Source organism: Pelodiscus sinensis, chromosome 1, assembly GCF_052426305.1.
Source record: "Pelodiscus sinensis isolate ZL-2025 chromosome 1, ASM5242630v1, whole genome shotgun sequence".
Taxonomy (NCBI): domain Eukaryota; kingdom Metazoa; phylum Chordata; order Testudines; family Trionychidae; genus Pelodiscus; species Pelodiscus sinensis.
The window spans coordinates 326579733-326597668 of record NC_143052.1 but is presented as its reverse complement, the minus strand read 5'-3'; the positions used below and the strand labels follow the sequence as shown (position 1 = coordinate 326597668).

The following is a 17936-nucleotide window of genomic DNA, read 5'->3' as shown; positions in this document are numbered from 1 at the left end:
AAATGACCTCTGAAGATCCGTTCCAGTCCTACAATTCTATGCAAGAGAGTTAGCAGAATAATTTCCTCACTTTTATTGTTTTAACCTAGTTTCTCTGTCTTCTATAAACAGTCCAGTGAAGCAATAATTCAGGGTTACTTAACTTTGGAAGTCCTGGGGCCACAATGATACATACAGCACATGCTGAGGGCCACAACTTAAGTGTGGTTACATATACAGTACATGCAAATATATATGCAAATATATGCAAATAGCTTCTTTCACACTGTCAGGCATGAATACAAAGATCAAGGCAAGACGACACAACACACAGGCCTCATTTAAGTATGTTCTGGTGATATTAACAAAATGCAAGATTTACCTGATTTCCACCCATATGACAGCACTGTTAATGAACAATGACAGTCCAAGAATTCTAAAACACGTATCAACAGAAGACCATTATATTGACTACTACTTTGTTTTGGTTCCCACTCGCGGGCTACATATTGAGCCCCATGTAAATCCAAACTGCACCGCAGGCTGCAAACATACAGGCCACGTGTTGAGTAGCCCTACAGTAATTTCTGCAATAGCTGCTAAAGTGTTTATAAGCAAATCTGAAATCTAATGCTTTAAGAGGTTTAACAGTTTCACCAACAATTCACTGCTCAGACATTACAAAGCATGTATCAATGATACTAAAAAACAGCAGACTATGCAGATGGTGGAAATATTTCCTGATTAGTTTTATGAAATTATACAAGCAAATGTAGACTAAACACAAAGAATGAAGAAGTGTAAAAAAGACACCAATTAACTTCTGCCTAAGCAACGTGCATGAAAACAGTCTGTTTAAGGGAGTGATATTTGAAAACAATCTTAGGGACAGTCTACACTACAAAGCTAGGTTCAGGGTTATGAAAAATGTCATGCCCTGTGCAACTGAAGCCTAAGTACACCCTGGTATAGCCTCCTCTAAGTCAATGGAAATAATCTACCTTCCATCTCTCAGAGAAGGGGGTTTACTATTGCAATGGAAGAACCTTTTCATCACTGCATCAAGTGTCTACACAACAGCACTACAGTGGCATAGTGAGAGCAGTGCTGCTGTAGTATTTTTAGTGTAGACATATCCTTAGACATCTGGAGCCCAATTTTCCAGCACCCTGCATTTTGTGTGGTTATTTAAACTAATGCAAAGTTATCACAAAGTTAAGGTAAACCACTGACAGATGAGAAATTTACTATTTTAAACTCATTTTGCATCACTGAACATGACTGCTATAAGGTGCAAAGCAAAGAAAAAATCACCCCCAAATTTTTTGTAGTTTACAAAATATCTAAGACATGTGAGAGCATTATATACTATCTGCCCTACATCTCTGGAAGTGAAGTACCTTTCATGTATTAGGCTGTGTCTAGACTACATCCCTTTTTTTGAAAAAGGGATGTAAATTAGACACTTCGATATTGCAAATGAAGCAGGGATTTAAATTTCCCGTGCTTCATTTGCATAATGGCAGCCTTGGTTTTTTTCAAAACGGGGCTTTTCGATAGAAAAACGGCAGTTTAGATGGGGATCTTTCAAAAATAAAACCCTTTTTCGAAAGATTCTATACTCCTCAAAAAATGAGGTTTACAGAATCTTTAGAAAAAGAGTTTTATATTCAAAAGATCCCCGTCTAAACTGCTGTTTTTCTACCGAAAAGCCCCGTTTTGAAAAAAAACCTATGGCCACAATTATGCAAAAGAAGTGCGGGAAATTTAAATCCCAGCTTCATTTGCAATATCGAAGTATCTAATTTACATCCCTTTTTCGAGAAAAGGGATATAGTCTAGACACAGCCTTAGTGCTACTAAGCCACCAAAGGGGGCACAGACCTTGCTTGTATTCTGCAATACAATGATTCCTAACCTTTTTTATACTGTAGACCAGCAAACAGATTCACAAACTTTTGGCAGACTAGTAACATTTATTTGCATATTTGCATATTCACTATGCAAATAATGAATATATAAATAAAATGTTGCCTCTCTGCCTAGCCCCAACCCAGACCCTTGCTCCCCAGTGCCTAGCAGCTTTGACCTCCACCCATATGCCCTGTGCCCCTTTCACCGTTGAGCCCTGCAGCCCATGTCAATACCCTCTTGCCCTGTGACCCCACCATGCCCTCACCCCAAACTCCTTTGCTCTTTGACCCCACCCTATCCTGTACTCTCCAGAACAAGGCTGCCCCCTCCAGGGAGTGTTCAAACCTCTAATTTGAACATGTATATCAGGCATATGTTTCAATATTTTTGTATTTCATCATTTGACAGAACACATATGGTTCCATTTTTAATAGCACTATATTACAGCACACAATAGAATTTCTTTTAAAAATCATAAATATAAAAATAAGCTAACTCGTGAAATTTCAGAAGTTAAGAAATACTATGCAAAATCAATAAATATGGAAAAGTTTGAAAATCAAAGGCTCAAACCTGCATGCCCTATATATATAAGGAATTCTCATGGACTTAGCTTACAGTGCAGGGAACTATTTGTTATTTCAGATTTGGGCTCAAAGTTTGTCATAAAATTTGTCTTTCAAACACATTCTGGTAATAATTACTATGTTGCTGAAAAGTGGTAACAAAAATGTTAGGCCACCTGCTTCTCTCTGCTTTGTGATGCAAAAGGTAACATAACACAAGGCAGAGAAAGCAGAACAGCAGCTCTGCTACATTCTGTAGACTCCAACAGCGTAGTGATCTTACTGCTATTAGGAACAGGAAGAGTGTACAGTGGGCAGTATGGATCTATATTTAAAATCAGAAATAAATTTGAAGTCACAGCTAGTGGTACCAGCACTAGTAAGTTCTGCTACAAGCATGCAACCTCCACCCCCCCCCCCAAGCATGGGCAGTAGGTGAACTTAGGGCGAGGGGGTGGAGGAAGGCATGGGTCATGGCAAGGGTTTTCAGTGTTGTAGGATTAGAAAATTGGCAATCCTAGTTGTTACATCAAAATAATAACATTTCAAGATTAATAAAATAACTAACAGTGTACATATCAACTGCATAGCAATAACAGCAGTTATATAACAAAACAAAACGCCTTATCTTGATACCTCGATTTAGTTTATTATTCTTTTCAAAGGTTACCAGTCAAAATATTGTACTAGATCCTTTTTTTTTTAGCCAATTGTCATGTTTTTGCATGACATTAGGAAAATTAGAAAGTTCAGAGTTGCCATTTAAAATACCCACAAAATAACCCCCTCCCCCCCGCATACCCCTTTGGTTCTGAAATTTTATTTGTCCTTTTCATATGTATTCATTTTTTAAAAATTGTATCCTTTGGTATATATGGTTGTGACTATTTTCTTCCACTATTTGATCTGAGGAAGTGGGTCTGGCCCACGAAAGCTCATCATCTAATAAACCATCTTGTTAGTCTTTAAAGTGCTACATAGTCCTGTATTTTGCTTCAGCCACAAAATAACTGTTACAAATAAAATAAAAAGGGTCCAACCCTATATTTTTGTTGCAAATTGAAAGCTTCCACTAAAGCCAATGAGAATTTTGAGAACACAAGGAATACATGAGGCATAGAAGATGAAGAAATATTGTTAAAGGAAGGTAATCCTGATCAACAAAGCTAATAAAAGAAAAACTTTTCCATAAAAATGAGAAACTCTGAAAAAGATTTACACTGTTCTTTTCATATTTGGAGTGTTTTATAACAACTAATCTTTGATTCCTTTGGAATGGAGCTGGGCTAATATTTAGATCCATTTTTTTAAAAAGTGAGATTATCAGTATCTATATTGCAAATACCCAATAACTTGACTAAGTTCTTACAAAATGCAAACGTAATGCCCCCCCAACCAAATCCCATAATTACTTACTTTCTTCTTTTGTTTGTCTCTATACAATGTTTTCGTGTCCGACTTCGACATATTTTTTGATCCTCTAGTAATGCTTCACGCTCTTCTTCTAAATCTCTCTCAAGAAGAAATTTCAAAGTTCTGACCATGACTTTATGTTAAGGACAAATATATATATACATATAAAATCCTTGAAATTTCTATTTAGTATTCTTATTAAGTTTTAGACTGATTGCAAATGAATTTGCAGTCTTAGCCACAGATATAAAATTATACTTGTCATGGACATAATAACCTATTTGCATGGATTCTTTTACATGACTTGAGCGTTATGGACTTTTTTGAGAATATGTAATCGTTATCCATAACTAAACTAAAAATGATAATTCTTCAAATTAGGCAATGGCTTATCATAAAGATATAATTTTAAATAAGGTACTGTCTTAATATACATACATTAAGAATGCAATTCCATCTCTCAATTTCTATCACTCAGGCTTTGCACTCTTGGTTTATGATGGTACCACACAGAATTATAGTTTTTCTATTTAGAGCTGAGGATACATCATTCTTTATGATCTGATCTACCAAATAGCAAGGTTATCAAATGGAAAATATTTCTTAAAATAAAATTTAAAACCTCCAAAATGATAATTGTTTAATCTGTAATGTAATGAGTAATTACAATTCAAAATTCTTCAATATCTTGCTTAAAATACATACATATACAGTTACTGTCAAGCAGGATCCAATATTTGCCTTGTCTTAACACAGCGTCTGTTAGTTTCTTTTGGTTTAGAGACTGGGTGTTTCTCTTTGTCTTTTTAAAACCAAACATGCCACCACTTAACAAAAATAAATAATAATCAGGGCTCACCAAGTGGTGGCGAGCCCTGCTCGCCAGCCGTGCGGTTCTGCGAGCTGCGCATGCACAGATTGCGCTGCACATGGGCAGATCGAGTGGTGCTGGCTGTGCCAGCTTGTAATCTACTCGCCATAGGCAAGTAGATTACACAATTTGTCGAGCCCTGATAATAATAATAAATCATAATAATATTTAATCAGATATTTCCCTTATGCTTAGCTATTATAGCAATAGGTGCAGCAGAAATACAATTACTAGGCACATAGGTTATACAGAATCTTAGAGGGGTAGTTGTGTTAGTCTGTAACTAATAACAGTTAAAAAAACAACACTGGTCCTGAAGCAAGTAAGGGTATGTCTACACTACCCCGCTATTTTGAACTAGCAGGGTAATGTAGGCATACCGCAATTGCAAATGAAGCCCGGGATTTGAATTTCCCGGGCTTCATTTGCATAAGCCGGGTGCCGCCATTTTTAAATCCCGGCTGGTTCGAACCCCGTGCCGCGCGGCTACACGCGGCACGAACTAGGTTGTTCGAACTAGGCTTCCTAGTTCGAACTACCGTTACTCCTCGTGGAATGAGGAGTAACGGTAGTTCGAACTAGGAAACATAGTTCGAACAACCTAGTTCGTGCCGCGTGTAGCCGCGCGGCACGGGGTTCGAACCAGCCGGGATTTAAAAATGGCGGTGCCCGGCTTATGCAAATGAAGCCCGGGAAATTCAAATCCCGGGCTTCATTTGCAATTGCGGTATGCCTACATTACCCCACTAGTTCAAAATAGCGGGGTAGTGTAGACATACCCTTAGAGACTAACAAAAATATATAAATAGTATCATGTTAAATTTCAATTAATCAGCTAATTAAGCAGTCAATGGAATTTCCATCAACTACATGATTAGTCAATAAGGGGTAGATGTGGCGCTCGCTATCCCAGCTGCACCGCTGCATTTTAAATGTAATGAGAGATGCCTGTGGCTCTTACTACATTTAAAAGGCAGAGGCGGAGCACGGAACTGTGGCCCTTTTGCCTTTGAAATGTAACAAAAGTCCCGGCGGGCTTTTCCTGCTACATTTCAAAGGCAGAGGCATATCAGTTGGGACCTGGTGCGAGCGGGGACTGCTTGGCTATGTCTGTATTGGAAGATTCTTGCACAAGAACTGCCATTCTTGTGCAAGAACCCGCAGAGCATCCACACTGCCCGCCCGCTCTTGCACAAGAAGATTTACAGTACAGCATTGGAAGACAGGGCTTCTTGCGCAAGAGCTACACTCTTTTCTAACAAGTGTAAGCCCTCTTGCGCAAGAGCTGGTACAGAGGCAGCAGGGGGAGGGAGGGGAGGAGTGAGGAAGCGAGTACTCAAGTAGTGACTCGACTACCAGATAAGTATCCCTAGGGTACAACCCACTTCTTATATGCCATCTGAAGAAGTGAGTTGTGCCCACGAAAACTCATATACTATTTATATATTTTTGTTATTCTCTAAGGTGCTACAGGACCAATGTTGTTTTTTTACAGAGAACAGGGAAACAAATTTTTCAGCCTGGTCTACGCTGGGGGCAATGTCAAAATAAGGAATGCAACTCCAGCAACGTGACTAGCATAATTGGAGTCAACATACATTAGTTCAAGTTTCTAAGGCATCGCCACTACTGGGGGTCGATGGGAGAAACTCCTCCTTTAGCTTCCTTTACTCTTTTCACTCCAGTGGAGTACCCAAGTCAACAGGACTGCAATCAGTGGTCGATTTAGCTGGCCTTTAGAATTTTGGTCTGACCCAGCATGGCTGTTCTTATTAAAGGAGTTCCAAAAACAGAAAAAAAGTTCAGGCCCCACACGGTTTTAGATACTTTTATTCTCTTTGATGTTAAAAGGCTAAATCTAAAAAAAGGATATTTTATGCCAATGTATCTTCTGTAATATTACAATATATTGATGCAAGATGGTCAAAATTATCTCTTCTAGCTTCCAAATCCAATAATAACCCTATGTTGCCACCATACTGGAGGCCCTCACAGGGACTGGGTATGTGGGGTACCCTAACAATGCCTCTTCCTATAAAACCACTCAGGAAGATAAGCTCATCCATTGGGCCAACCCCATCCACATCAAAATATGAGGGCAACTGAATGATCCATGCAGGGGTGGCACTCCCACCTATTCCTGAGGCAGCCACCTTGTGGGACAGCTAATTGCACATCCCCAGTGAGCTGCCCCACGGGGCCTGCCCTCCTATCCCAGCCTCCCTCCTCCCAGGGCCCATTCCGCGCACCTCCTCTCCTTCTTACCCAGACATCCTGTCACTGGGGCTTGTCTCCCCCTTTTCCAACACTCCCGGGGGTGCCGCCTGCCCTGCCCCCGCAGAGCCCCGCTGCCTTGCACCCGCGAAGGATACGCGCACGCGCTGCCCGCGAAGGTGCCGCCGTGGCACTGAGGCGCGCAGTCCGGAGCCGGGCGAAAGAGGCTCCTCCAGCCGGACCCGCCCGGCGCAGCAGAGCCCGGCTCCCACTGTGCGGGGCTGACGCCCCCCGCGCCCCTCACGCCGGGCTCCATTCAGCCCCGCCGGACCGCCCCCATGCCGGTCCCCGCCTGCCTGCTGGGTCAGGGCTGGGCGGGGGCGCCCATCGCTCTGCGGCTCGGCCGCCCTGCCGCCATCTTGGCAACCACGGACGCCGCTTCCTTCGCAACGGAAACCAGGGGCAACGCGAGGGGAGAGAGAGGAACTGGGGCACCGTCGGCAAGGGAGACGGGGGCGGGGCCTACGTGGGGGAGGAGCCTGGGGCCGGGACGGGAGAAGCGCCTGGGAGACAGGGATGAGCCAGGGAAGGGGGCGGGGCTGGGAGTTGCGGAGAGAAGTATGTGAGGAGCAGGTTGCTCCTCCCACCGGCTCAAAAGCCTTGAGCTCACCATCCAAAAACAAACAGGTTTTTAAAAAAATACTCACCCGGGGATCTTTTTATTTGCCCTCTAGATTTTGGACCTTTAAGGGGTCATGTTTTATAAAGAAAGTTCTTAGAAAAAAAGAAAAGAAAACAAACCGGAAAGCTGAATATCATATGAAGTCACATGACTCTTGGGATTGGAGCTTTACAAAAAACACCAAACACAGGAGGACACATTCATAGATAAAGGTTCACCGTTTTGCCCACTCACAATTGTATTACAAATCTTGTGATGTTTGTTGGTCTTCTTAAAGCTCCACCTCAAAGACTAGCTAGTGTGGCCAACTTTCTAATGATTCTAAACCAAACATCCTTGGCCTGCCCCCTGTCTTGCCCATTCCTCAAGGACCCAACCCTGCCCTACTTCTCCAAGGCCCCCCACTCCTCTCAGGGAGATATAGGGTGGGCACTAACAGTTGTGTGCCCCCCGAATGCCACTGGGGGTAGAGCCAAGGGGCCAGCAGCCAGAGACATCCTGTCCTAAAGACAGTTCATCTAACTTTGAGGGGCTCCACACTGTGCATGGGACTAGCAGGTGGTGGGAAGCAGATCTCCACCTCCCTCTGCTTCCCACAGCTGGTGAGTGCAGAGGGCAGTTCCTCCACTTTCCTTAAGCCCTGTTCCCCAGGGATGAAGATTAGCAGGGGGCCTGACACTGGAAGCAGCAATTGGGTCCCCCAATACTTAATGGCAGTGGCGGGAAGTAGAATGACCCAACCCTAGCCTGCTCTGCTCCCCTGACCCTTAGCTGTGTCACTGGGAAAGGAACTTGGTTGAACTGATGGCACCTCCCTTTGCACTCACCAGTGGCAGAGAAGTGGAGCAATGTGACTTAGAACCAAAGGAACAGAGTGGGCTTGTGCCGGATTGCTTCTCCACTGTGGAGTACAGGGCAAAAGCTGACTGCTGCTGTTGGTGCCAAATCCCCCATTTTGCCCCCTGGACCATGTTGTTCAGCCGGGGGGGGGGGGGGGAGAAAGGGAGAGGGTGAGCTTGAGGAAAGAGTGGATTAGAGGAAGAGAGAGGGTGGAGCAGGGATGGGGAGGGGTGGAGCACAAGGTTGGGGAAAGGATGGAGTGGATGCGGGATGGGGATGGGAAGAAGTTGGGCCCCCCCCCCCCCGTAGGGATGTAAGTGAGTAGTCAACTATTCGACTACTCGCTTCCCTCCCTGCTGCTGCTTTTGTATCAGAGGCAGCAAGGGGAGAGGGGAATGGACCCAGTGCTGGGGGGATCCAGCTTAAAAGTTGGTTCCCCCAGCACTGTCTCTGTGGTGCCACTTGCCCCATGCCACTGTCTCTATCAGGCATGAGCTGGGTCAGAGCCAGGACCATTGTGTCTCTGCATTTTAAATGTAGTAAGAGCCACAGCGGTCCCAGACTGACCCCAGCCACAACTGAGCCAGACTTGTTTGGTTTTGGCTTGCACCAGCTCCAGCAGAAGCCCCTGTTCATGGCGGTCCAGGTTGGCCTCAGGCAGAGACTGCTCCAGCAGCAGTCCCTGTCCACACCCTGCTTGGACCCCCTGCAGATAGGGGCTGCTGCACCTGGTGAGAGCCAGGACCAAGCAAATCTGGCTCAGTCCTGGCTCTCAATGGTCTGGGACCTACCACCCCTGTGGCTCTGCAGTTTAAATGTAGTAGGAGACAGGCTGCCTGCACGCCCAGTTTCTACTACATTTAAACTGCAGAGCTACAGCAGGGGTAGCTCCTGGACCAGTGCAAGCCAGCACAGAGCCCTTCTCTTATAGACATATTGTGTGGTGGATACAAATTGTATCGACTGCACAATTAGTCAATTACTCATCTCTTAGCATACCTACCCATTCTAATAGTGTCATGGGGGAGCAGTCATATGGGGGCAGTCACATGGCCAGCGGTCTTGAGTCCCTCCTTAGCAGTCACCAGTAGGTGCAGGGAGTGTTTCGAGCTAGGGTAGGGATTTGGACTCCAAGAGGGAGTTTGGGTGTGGAAGGGAGCTCAGAGCTGGTGTAACCCACATACCTAGTTTGGGTCTCTGTCCCATGAAGTGGCACCTAGACCACAGCAACAAATAAAAACAAGAGACCTCTACAGTATAGCTGAAAGGGTAGAGGCTCCTATACTAAGCTTCCCAGGTTCAAATCTATCTGGTGACAGTTACACTGGTACAAGAGAGTTGGGGTGCACAAGAGTATAAAATGGCCATACTGGGTCAGACCAAAGATCCATCTAGCTCAGTATCCTGTCTTTCCACAGACAACCAAGGAAAGGTGCTGTAGAGAGAATGAAAAGAACAGATATTCACTGAGTTGCTTGTTCCCAGCACCTGGAAAACAGAGGCAAGGGTCACCATCCCTATCCATCCTCACTTACAGCCATTGATGGACCTATCCTTCACGAATTTATTTAGTTCTTTTTTGAACCCTATCATAGTCTTGGCCTTCACAACATCCTCTGGCCAAAATTCCATACGTTGACTGCACATTGTGTGATAATATATTTCCTTTTGTTTGTTTTAAACTTGCTGTTTATTCATTTTATTTGGTGACCCCTAGCTTTTGTGTTATGAGGAGGAGTAAATAGCTCTTCCCTGTTTACTTTCTCTACACTGGTCATGATTTTATAGATCTTTAGTGATATCCCCGCTTAATTGTCTCTTTTCCTAGCTGAAAAGTGCCAGTTTTATTAATCTCTCCTCATAATATAGAAGCCATTCCATATCTCAAATCATTTTTGTTGTCCTTTTCTGAACCTTTTCCAATTCCACTATATACTTTTTGAGATAGGGCAATCACATATGCACATAATATTTAAGCTGTGGATGTACCATGGATTTATATAGAGCAAATATGATATTTTCTGTTTTATTATCTATCTCTTTGTTAATGATTCCCAACATTCTGTTCACTCTTTTGACTATCACTGCACATCAAGTAGATGTTTTCAGAGATCTATCCGCAACGACTCCAAGATGTCTTTCTTGAGTAATAACAGCTAATTTAGACACCATCATTTTATTTGTATAGTTAGGATTATGTTTTCCCATGTGGACTATTTTGCATTTATAAACATTACATTTCATCTACCATTTGGTTGCCCATTCACCCAGTTTTGAGAGATTCTTTTGCCACCCAGCTCTTAATACATTTAAAAAGCAGAGTCGCAGCATCTGGGACTGGGCACGAGCTGGGAATCAGTAGAGATGTTTTACGTAGAGAAAGCTCATAGAGTTCACTCTCTTTATCAGTGAAAAAGAAATATGCACAGCTGTTCTCCACAAGTAACAATTATTTACACTGGGCTTGACAATAAATGTATTTTATTAAGTATAAAAAATAGGATTTAAGTGGTTGCAAGTGATGACAGACAGATCAAAGTGAAATACTAAGTCAAAATATACAAAACATGCCAGCTAAGACTAATACACGAAGAGATATTGTAACATATCATATTTTCTCACACTAGTCCTTATTTCGGGTAAAGTCCTTCAGGCCAGAGCAGATCTTTTCTCTGACTTGGACCCAGCTGCTTCTCTCCCTTTGTTTCCAGGTCTCTTCATATGTCCTTTTGTGATGGAGATCATTCTGTGAAGCCAGCTGAAGACCATTATTGTTTGCTTCCCATTCCTTAAATAGAATTTCCACAGGATGGGGAAATCTTTGTTCCATTCATCCACCCCAGTGGAAAAATATCAAATTCAGGATGGATTCCAAAACCAAGTGGCATAGTCACACGACTTTATAGGATCAACCATAGTTTAGGCTTACGGGAACAACAAGACTATTCACAGATCATTGCTGTGAGCTCTGGGCCAAGTTCCTTAAGTACCATTAATGGCTCTCACTAGCAGATCTGTATTAATAAACAGCTTTACACTTCATATTTCTAACTTCACATACAAGTGTCTGCTGTTGCCTGTGCCAGAAGAACACGAAAGATAAATGCATACAAATAGAGTATATACATTCAGGCTATGTCTACACTCGGAGCTTCTTGCGTGAGTAATATGCAAATGAGTATAAGCGTGGAATATCGCCGAGCCTCATTTGCATACCTAACGAGCAACCTTTTTTTTAGGAGAGGCTCTGCCCCTTCTAAGTCCACACTGCCCCTTCTTGCGCAAGAAAAACCCTCTTGCGCAATGCCGTTACACCTATTACTTTTCAGGAAGAACGGCATTGCGCAAGAGGGTTTTTCTTATGCAAGAATGGGCAGTGTAGATGCTCCTTCTTGTGCAAGAGCCTCTTCTGAAAAAAATGGTGGTTCATTAGGTATGCAAATGAGGCTCGGCGATATTCCACACTTAGCCTCATTTGCATATTACTCGCACAAGAAGCCGCGAGTGTAGACATAGCCTCAGAGTATTTAAAAGCATATTTGAGGTGTGCTTATCAATATTTAGAAACGTATTTCTATACCAATTATGGTGGCATAGTGTCACACACTTAAATCTGGGAGTGGACGAGGAGTGTAGGCTCTCAAGCGACTTCTGTGAAGTAGTGGGCAGGTCTCTGTGGCCTAGGAGGAGATGTAGCCAAGCAGTTCTGCGCACTGTCTACACTTATAAGCATAGTACCCTGCAGCTGTCATTGGGCATGATTTCTGGCCAACGGGAAATGCCGAGCTGGTGCTTTGAGTGATGTGGGGGCAGTGCACAGAGCCTCTGTGGCTGTTTCTCTACCTAGGAGTCAAGAGTCTTGTCGCTGCTTCTGGGGAGCCACATGGAGCAGGGTAGGGTAGAGAGTCTGCCAGCTCTGTGCTAACTGGTCTTCCAATGACCCAGTCTCGTGTGCTGACTGGATGTTCTAGTAAAAAAATGGACACCTGACAAGGCAATCCTACTTGTATCAGGTAAGCCTGTCTGCTTGTTTGCTTTCTGCAAGTTTCTAGCCTTCATGTTTGCTTAGAAAAGCTGGAAAACCTAAACACACCTTAAAAAGTATCCTAAAAATACTCCTATCCTAAAGATTAGAAATAATTTCAGGATTTTAATCCAAACTCACTGTTTAATGTATGGAGTTGGAAGTACTAATGATATAGAGAACAAAAGTAATTGCTGCACTTTGTACCCTTTTGGAGGCATTTGAGAGGATTTTGTATTCCTTTCATTCTCTCCACACAGTACAGAACTTGGCATGTAGATACTACCCATCAGCAGGCAGGACAGCCAAGCTAGTGATGTGGCAGCACAGGGTGTCTACATGCTTAACTGAGAATGTTTTTAGAATAATCTTAAAAATAGTATTGTGTGGAGTTCTATGTTTGTTGTCTCAACTATATCCATATTGTTCTTGATTTATGGTAAAAGGATGTCTTTTTCTACCTGCTTCTCTCCCTCCTCCTCCCAGCCCTACGAACTGAAACTGAATTCTTTGCTGGACTCAGTACCAAAAATAAAGTTCTTGCAGGTCAAAACAAGCTTCAACGAGCCTATTGCCTTCAGTGGATTCGCATACATGTAACTGATAGGACCTTTTTAAATAATTTTGTTGGTTAATTATGCAGAAATAAAAATAGAATTAAGCACACTTCCTGCTAGCTGTGCTGACTTCACAATGCTAAAATGAATAGACAGCAATGAATTATATTTATAAGTACAATATGCAGTTATAACACAATACAAAAACAGATCAGCTGTGTGGAATACAAATGTACTGTTCTGTTTTATTCAGAGAAGAACTGCACTTTAAGCAATTAAACAGGGCAGGGTGTATAAAACTGGGATATTGCCACACCTTCGAGGCTATGTCAGTACAAGGCCAAATGCCTCAGTGATTTCGTGGCAAAGCACTTCTTGGCAGCTATGCTTGTTTTTAAACCACTTCTCTTTCATAATGCACAGCTGCTCTGTGTCTGTGCTGATGAAAATAAAAATACTTTGCAGCTGAGTGTTTTTTTTCAACAGGGCTGTACAGGGCTCACCATACCCTCTCAGGCAGGTATTATTATATAATCACCATTTTACAAGAGTGAAAACTGAAGCTCAAAAGGGTAAAAGACTTGCTTTAAAGGTCCAAGCATCTATATGTCATAGCTTGGTGAGACTCCAAAAATCCTGGTTCTCCATCCCCATTGCCAAACACCAGGGCAAAATTCTCCTTGTGTGCTTTATATCAGTACAAAATCAGAATATTAATGTTTTACACCTACTTTTAACTCACTTTTCAGTTATGCATATTGTCACAATTCTGGGCAATTATATCTATTCCCCCTCAATGTTCCAGCAAGAGTATCTACTCTCAGGCTTTCAGCTTCCCAGCCATTGCTTTTTTGAGTGGAGTCCTCTGTCTCTTCCTTCTGAATGGAGTATTTCCAAGCTGTCGAACAGCCAACACAGGCTGGCTCAGTAATGGAGCTGGCTCCCACATAGGGAAGGCAGGATATAGTGGTTTAGGGGATTGGGCAGCCTCAGAGGGTGGTGGGCTTTCCTTGATCATTTCCAACACAGATGGGTTTACTAAGGACATCTGCTTGCTTTCTTGTCAGAGACAGTTAACAGGTGTAATTGCTACAGTTATAAGGCACTGTACAGTTCTTTCTATGAAAGCCCATTTTATTCTTCAGGTAAAAACACTACAGAGGAATCACATTCAAACCAATTAAAGATCCTACACACATGCTAAAAAGCTCACCAGAGTTCAATTTAGGATGCTGGTAGGTACAGTCCTTCAACCCTCCACCACCACTCAGGTGGATTCTTTGCAGTTACCAGTTCATCAGAGTTTCAGCTCAGAACAAGCACACAGTCTTATGAAAACTCAGTGGCTATGTCTACACTGGCATGATCTTGCGCAAATACTCTTTAACGCAAGAGTTCTTGCGTTAAAGTATTTGCGCAAGAGAGTGTCTACACTGGCAGGTGCCTTTGCGCAAGAGATGTGCTTTTGTGCAAGAGCATCTGTGCCAGTGTAGATGCTCTCTTGCGCAAGAAAGCTCTGATGGCCATTTTAATCATAGGGCTTTCTTGCGCAAGAAATTCATGTTGCCTGTCTACATTGGCCTCTTGCTCAAGAACAGTTGCGCAAGAGGGCTTATTCCTGAGCGGGAGCATCATAGACTATTTATTTCTTTGCTTGTTAGTTCCTGGAGAATCCCCCACTTGGAACTAGTATATGTGTATTTTTCCAGGGACTTTGCTTGAAATGGCTGACAACAGTACCTCCTTCCCTACTAGAGAAGGTACATAAAATGCCATAACAGCACATATACAAGTGAATTTTTAATATTATGTGCCTCAAATGTATCCATCCTAATTTAATAACATTTAATCCAGTAAAATGTATCAAGATTCCTTAAGGTTATTACAGGATACTGTCAAACTGTCACATATTTTGTGAAGTCTTGTCCCTTTAAATGTTTGAGCACTGCCCCCCTACTCAGTACAAAGTCTCATTTTTGTGATAAGATTTGACTTTTAATGGAAACTTTTCAGCCAGAACAATAAAGAAAGCATGGCAGGCAGCTGGATTTCTATCAGCTCCCCCTATGTCTGTGTCTATCTCTTTCTTTGATGGGTCTAAATGCAACATCTAAATGTAACATTAGATCAATCTAATGTTTAACCAGTTAACCAACTAAGTGGAATCCCAGCCTGTGGGGCTCCTGCTCCCAAACCTATGTGGAACTGGCTACTGGCTCCCAGGGCTGAGACTGGCTGCAAGCTCTAGCCCAACACTAGGGCTGGGGCTGCTTGCTGGCTCCCAACCTCCATGCTAGGGTTGGGTTGCCACTGGCTCCGAGCCCCCATGTTGAAGCTGGCTGCCAGCTTCCATCCCCAGCCACCAATTGTGTGGGGCTGGCTGCTAGGATAGGTGCAGCATTCTGCCCATGGTAGGCCACATCTGGGGTATGTTCCCAGGGAACCGGTTAACTGTTACACAGTAAGAATCACCTGATAAGTCAATAGCTAACAGAGGGAGCACACATACAGGCCAAGGAAGAATTCCCAAATCTGCAATGTTGGCACACAGCCAGAAGAATCAGAATGAATACGGATGTTGTTGTTACAGCACTAACAACAACATTCAGGAGGAGTGAAGTCCAACAGGAAATCAAAGAAAATGACAACTTTTATGGGCAATGTTGGTGATTCAACCACAGCCACAAATTATGGGTGATGTACCTTGATTATTTTGAGTAATTTGCAACCTTCAACAACCATTCCAGATGGAAAAAGAGTTTCAACTTTGCTGATGATGTAATTGAAGGCATGTTTACTGTTTTGTGACCTATTGTGTATTGTGCTTGGAACTCTCACGTATGCTGAAGCTACTTCAGGAATGTTTTTCTCCTACTCCTCCAGTGATAGTGGAACAATAATTTAATTACCACCATCAGGGAAGTGAAGAGTTGATAGCATAGTTTGTTGCTGCTCTGAGGAAGTTGTCAGAGCATTGTATGTCTGGAGAAATATTAAGTGACATGACTAATTAGTCTTTGGATTACACAATGACCAGCTCTGGGAAAAGTTACTGACTGTATCAGTGTTTATATTCAAGAAGGCCGTTGAAGTAGCAGTTGCAATGGATACTACAGAGAAGGGTGCTATGGACATTAGTGTGTACTGTACTAAGATGCATTGGTGTGACAGAAGTCTACAAGAATGTAAAGAATTTCCATGTGGCTGTTGTGCACAACTTACATACACCGAGAAGGATTACTAGGCATGCCAAGTTATTTGCATGAAGTATAGATGAAAGGACAAATTGCCATGACCTGTCGTAGTCAGAAGTTGGAGTCAGAAATAGCATTTGGGTCACAGCTTTGTTCAAAGAATCTCCTACAAGACTAGAGCTTGTTATTGGAGCTGCTGTTTCACTGATTTTTACATTAACCTATCATCATTCTTTGTCACAATCTTCTTTGGAAAGAATCTCCATATTTTTGGAAATTTATTCCAGAGAAAAATTAGGTTACCTCAAAAGAGATACTCCAGATAGAATTCAGCTAGATGGAAAATCAGATGTTTTACCCTTATATGTGACTGAAGAAAAATATCCACCATTATTTGGCAGCTCTTGGCTTGACAAGCACCACGTGAAATGGACTGAGATGAAGATAATCACAAGAGTATCTCAAAATCTTTGAGAAATACTGGACATGAAGTTTTTGGAAAGAGCTTGGAGAAACAAGCAATGTGTCAGTGAAACTCAATTTGGCAGCCACTTAAAATATTGCAAGTCCATAAAAATGCCCTATACTATGAGGCCTCTGATAGAAGCTGATTTGGACCATTTAGTGAACATTGGCATCCTTTCACTGGTGTCCCACAGTGAGTGGGCTATGCCCATTTTACCAGTGATCAAGCATGATGGCTCCATTCACATTTATGAAGATTTTAAAATGACACTGAATCCAGTTTTATCTGCAGTCTCATTTCTTCTACCTTGTGTGGAAGGTTTGTTTGCTACTCTGAGTAAAGGACAGTGCTCAATGCATATTGAAAATGGAGATTGATTTGGTGTCTCACAAATGAATACTGGAGGAGGCTATTTTTGTTGCAACAGGTTGCCTTTGGTATCATGTTGGTACTTGCATGTGTTTCAGAAAGCCATAGATGAAATCCTGAAGGGACTAACTGGAGCTCAGTGCTATGTGAATGGTATCTTTGCTACAGGAAAGAATCAGGGGGATCGTGTTTGAAATTTGGATGGTGTTTTGCAACATTTGGAGTACCATGAACAAAAAGCATGTCAAAACAATGTATTATATTTATTTATTCATGAGTTTTTAAAAAAATCAGTTGAATACTTTGGATGTATCAAAGATGCCATGGACTTCAGGAAATAACCAGAGAAAGAGAAGGCTGTTTTTGAAGTGCCATCTCCAGAAAAAAGTGTCACAATTATGTTCATTCATGGGACAGCTTCATTACTACAGGAAATTTCTGCCTAATCTGGTGACAATACTGGATCATTACATAAATTCTTACAAAGAAAAAATAGAGATAGACTAAAGAATGTGACTGTACATTTAAAGAAGCAAAGAAACTGCTGACATGAGCCAAGGGTTTTATGCACTTTGATGCTTCACTAAAATTACAATTGTTTTATGATGCTTCCTCACACAGAGTCAGTTCAGTTCTTTCCCATATTTTTCCTAATGGCATGGAGAAACCAATGGAAGAAACTTTAGTACAGATTGAATCTTTGTGGTCCAGGACTCTCTGATTCAGCAACATCTGTTGTCCAACAGAACCACAGGTGTTGCTGGACTAGAGAATCCCTGCACAGAGGTTGTTGGCAGCTGGGAGCGGAGCCGGCTGGCAGGCTAGCAGGATAGGGGAACCCACGGGG

General features: G+C 42.5%; 1 protein-coding gene across 2 annotated transcripts in view; it reads right to left on the bottom strand.

The window, feature by feature from the left end:
* The window catches only part of CEP126 (centrosomal protein 126), a 73042-nt gene extending 65615 nt beyond the window's left edge, over positions 1-7427 (bottom strand). Inside the window, exons 1-2 of one of the 2 annotated variants that reach the window (XM_075919283.2) lie at positions 7116-7427; positions 3876-3995 (exon numbers count right to left, since the gene is read on the bottom strand). In XM_075919283.2, coding sequence (XP_075775398.2) covers positions 3876-3995; positions 7116-7273 — 278 coding nt within the window. In that variant the 5' untranslated portion in view covers positions 7274-7427. Of the gene's footprint in view, positions 1-3875; positions 4006-7115 lie in introns of both variants that reach the window. The other variant, XM_089775743.1, reaches the window with a different exon arrangement.
* Positions 7428-17936: the final 10509 nt, after the last annotated feature.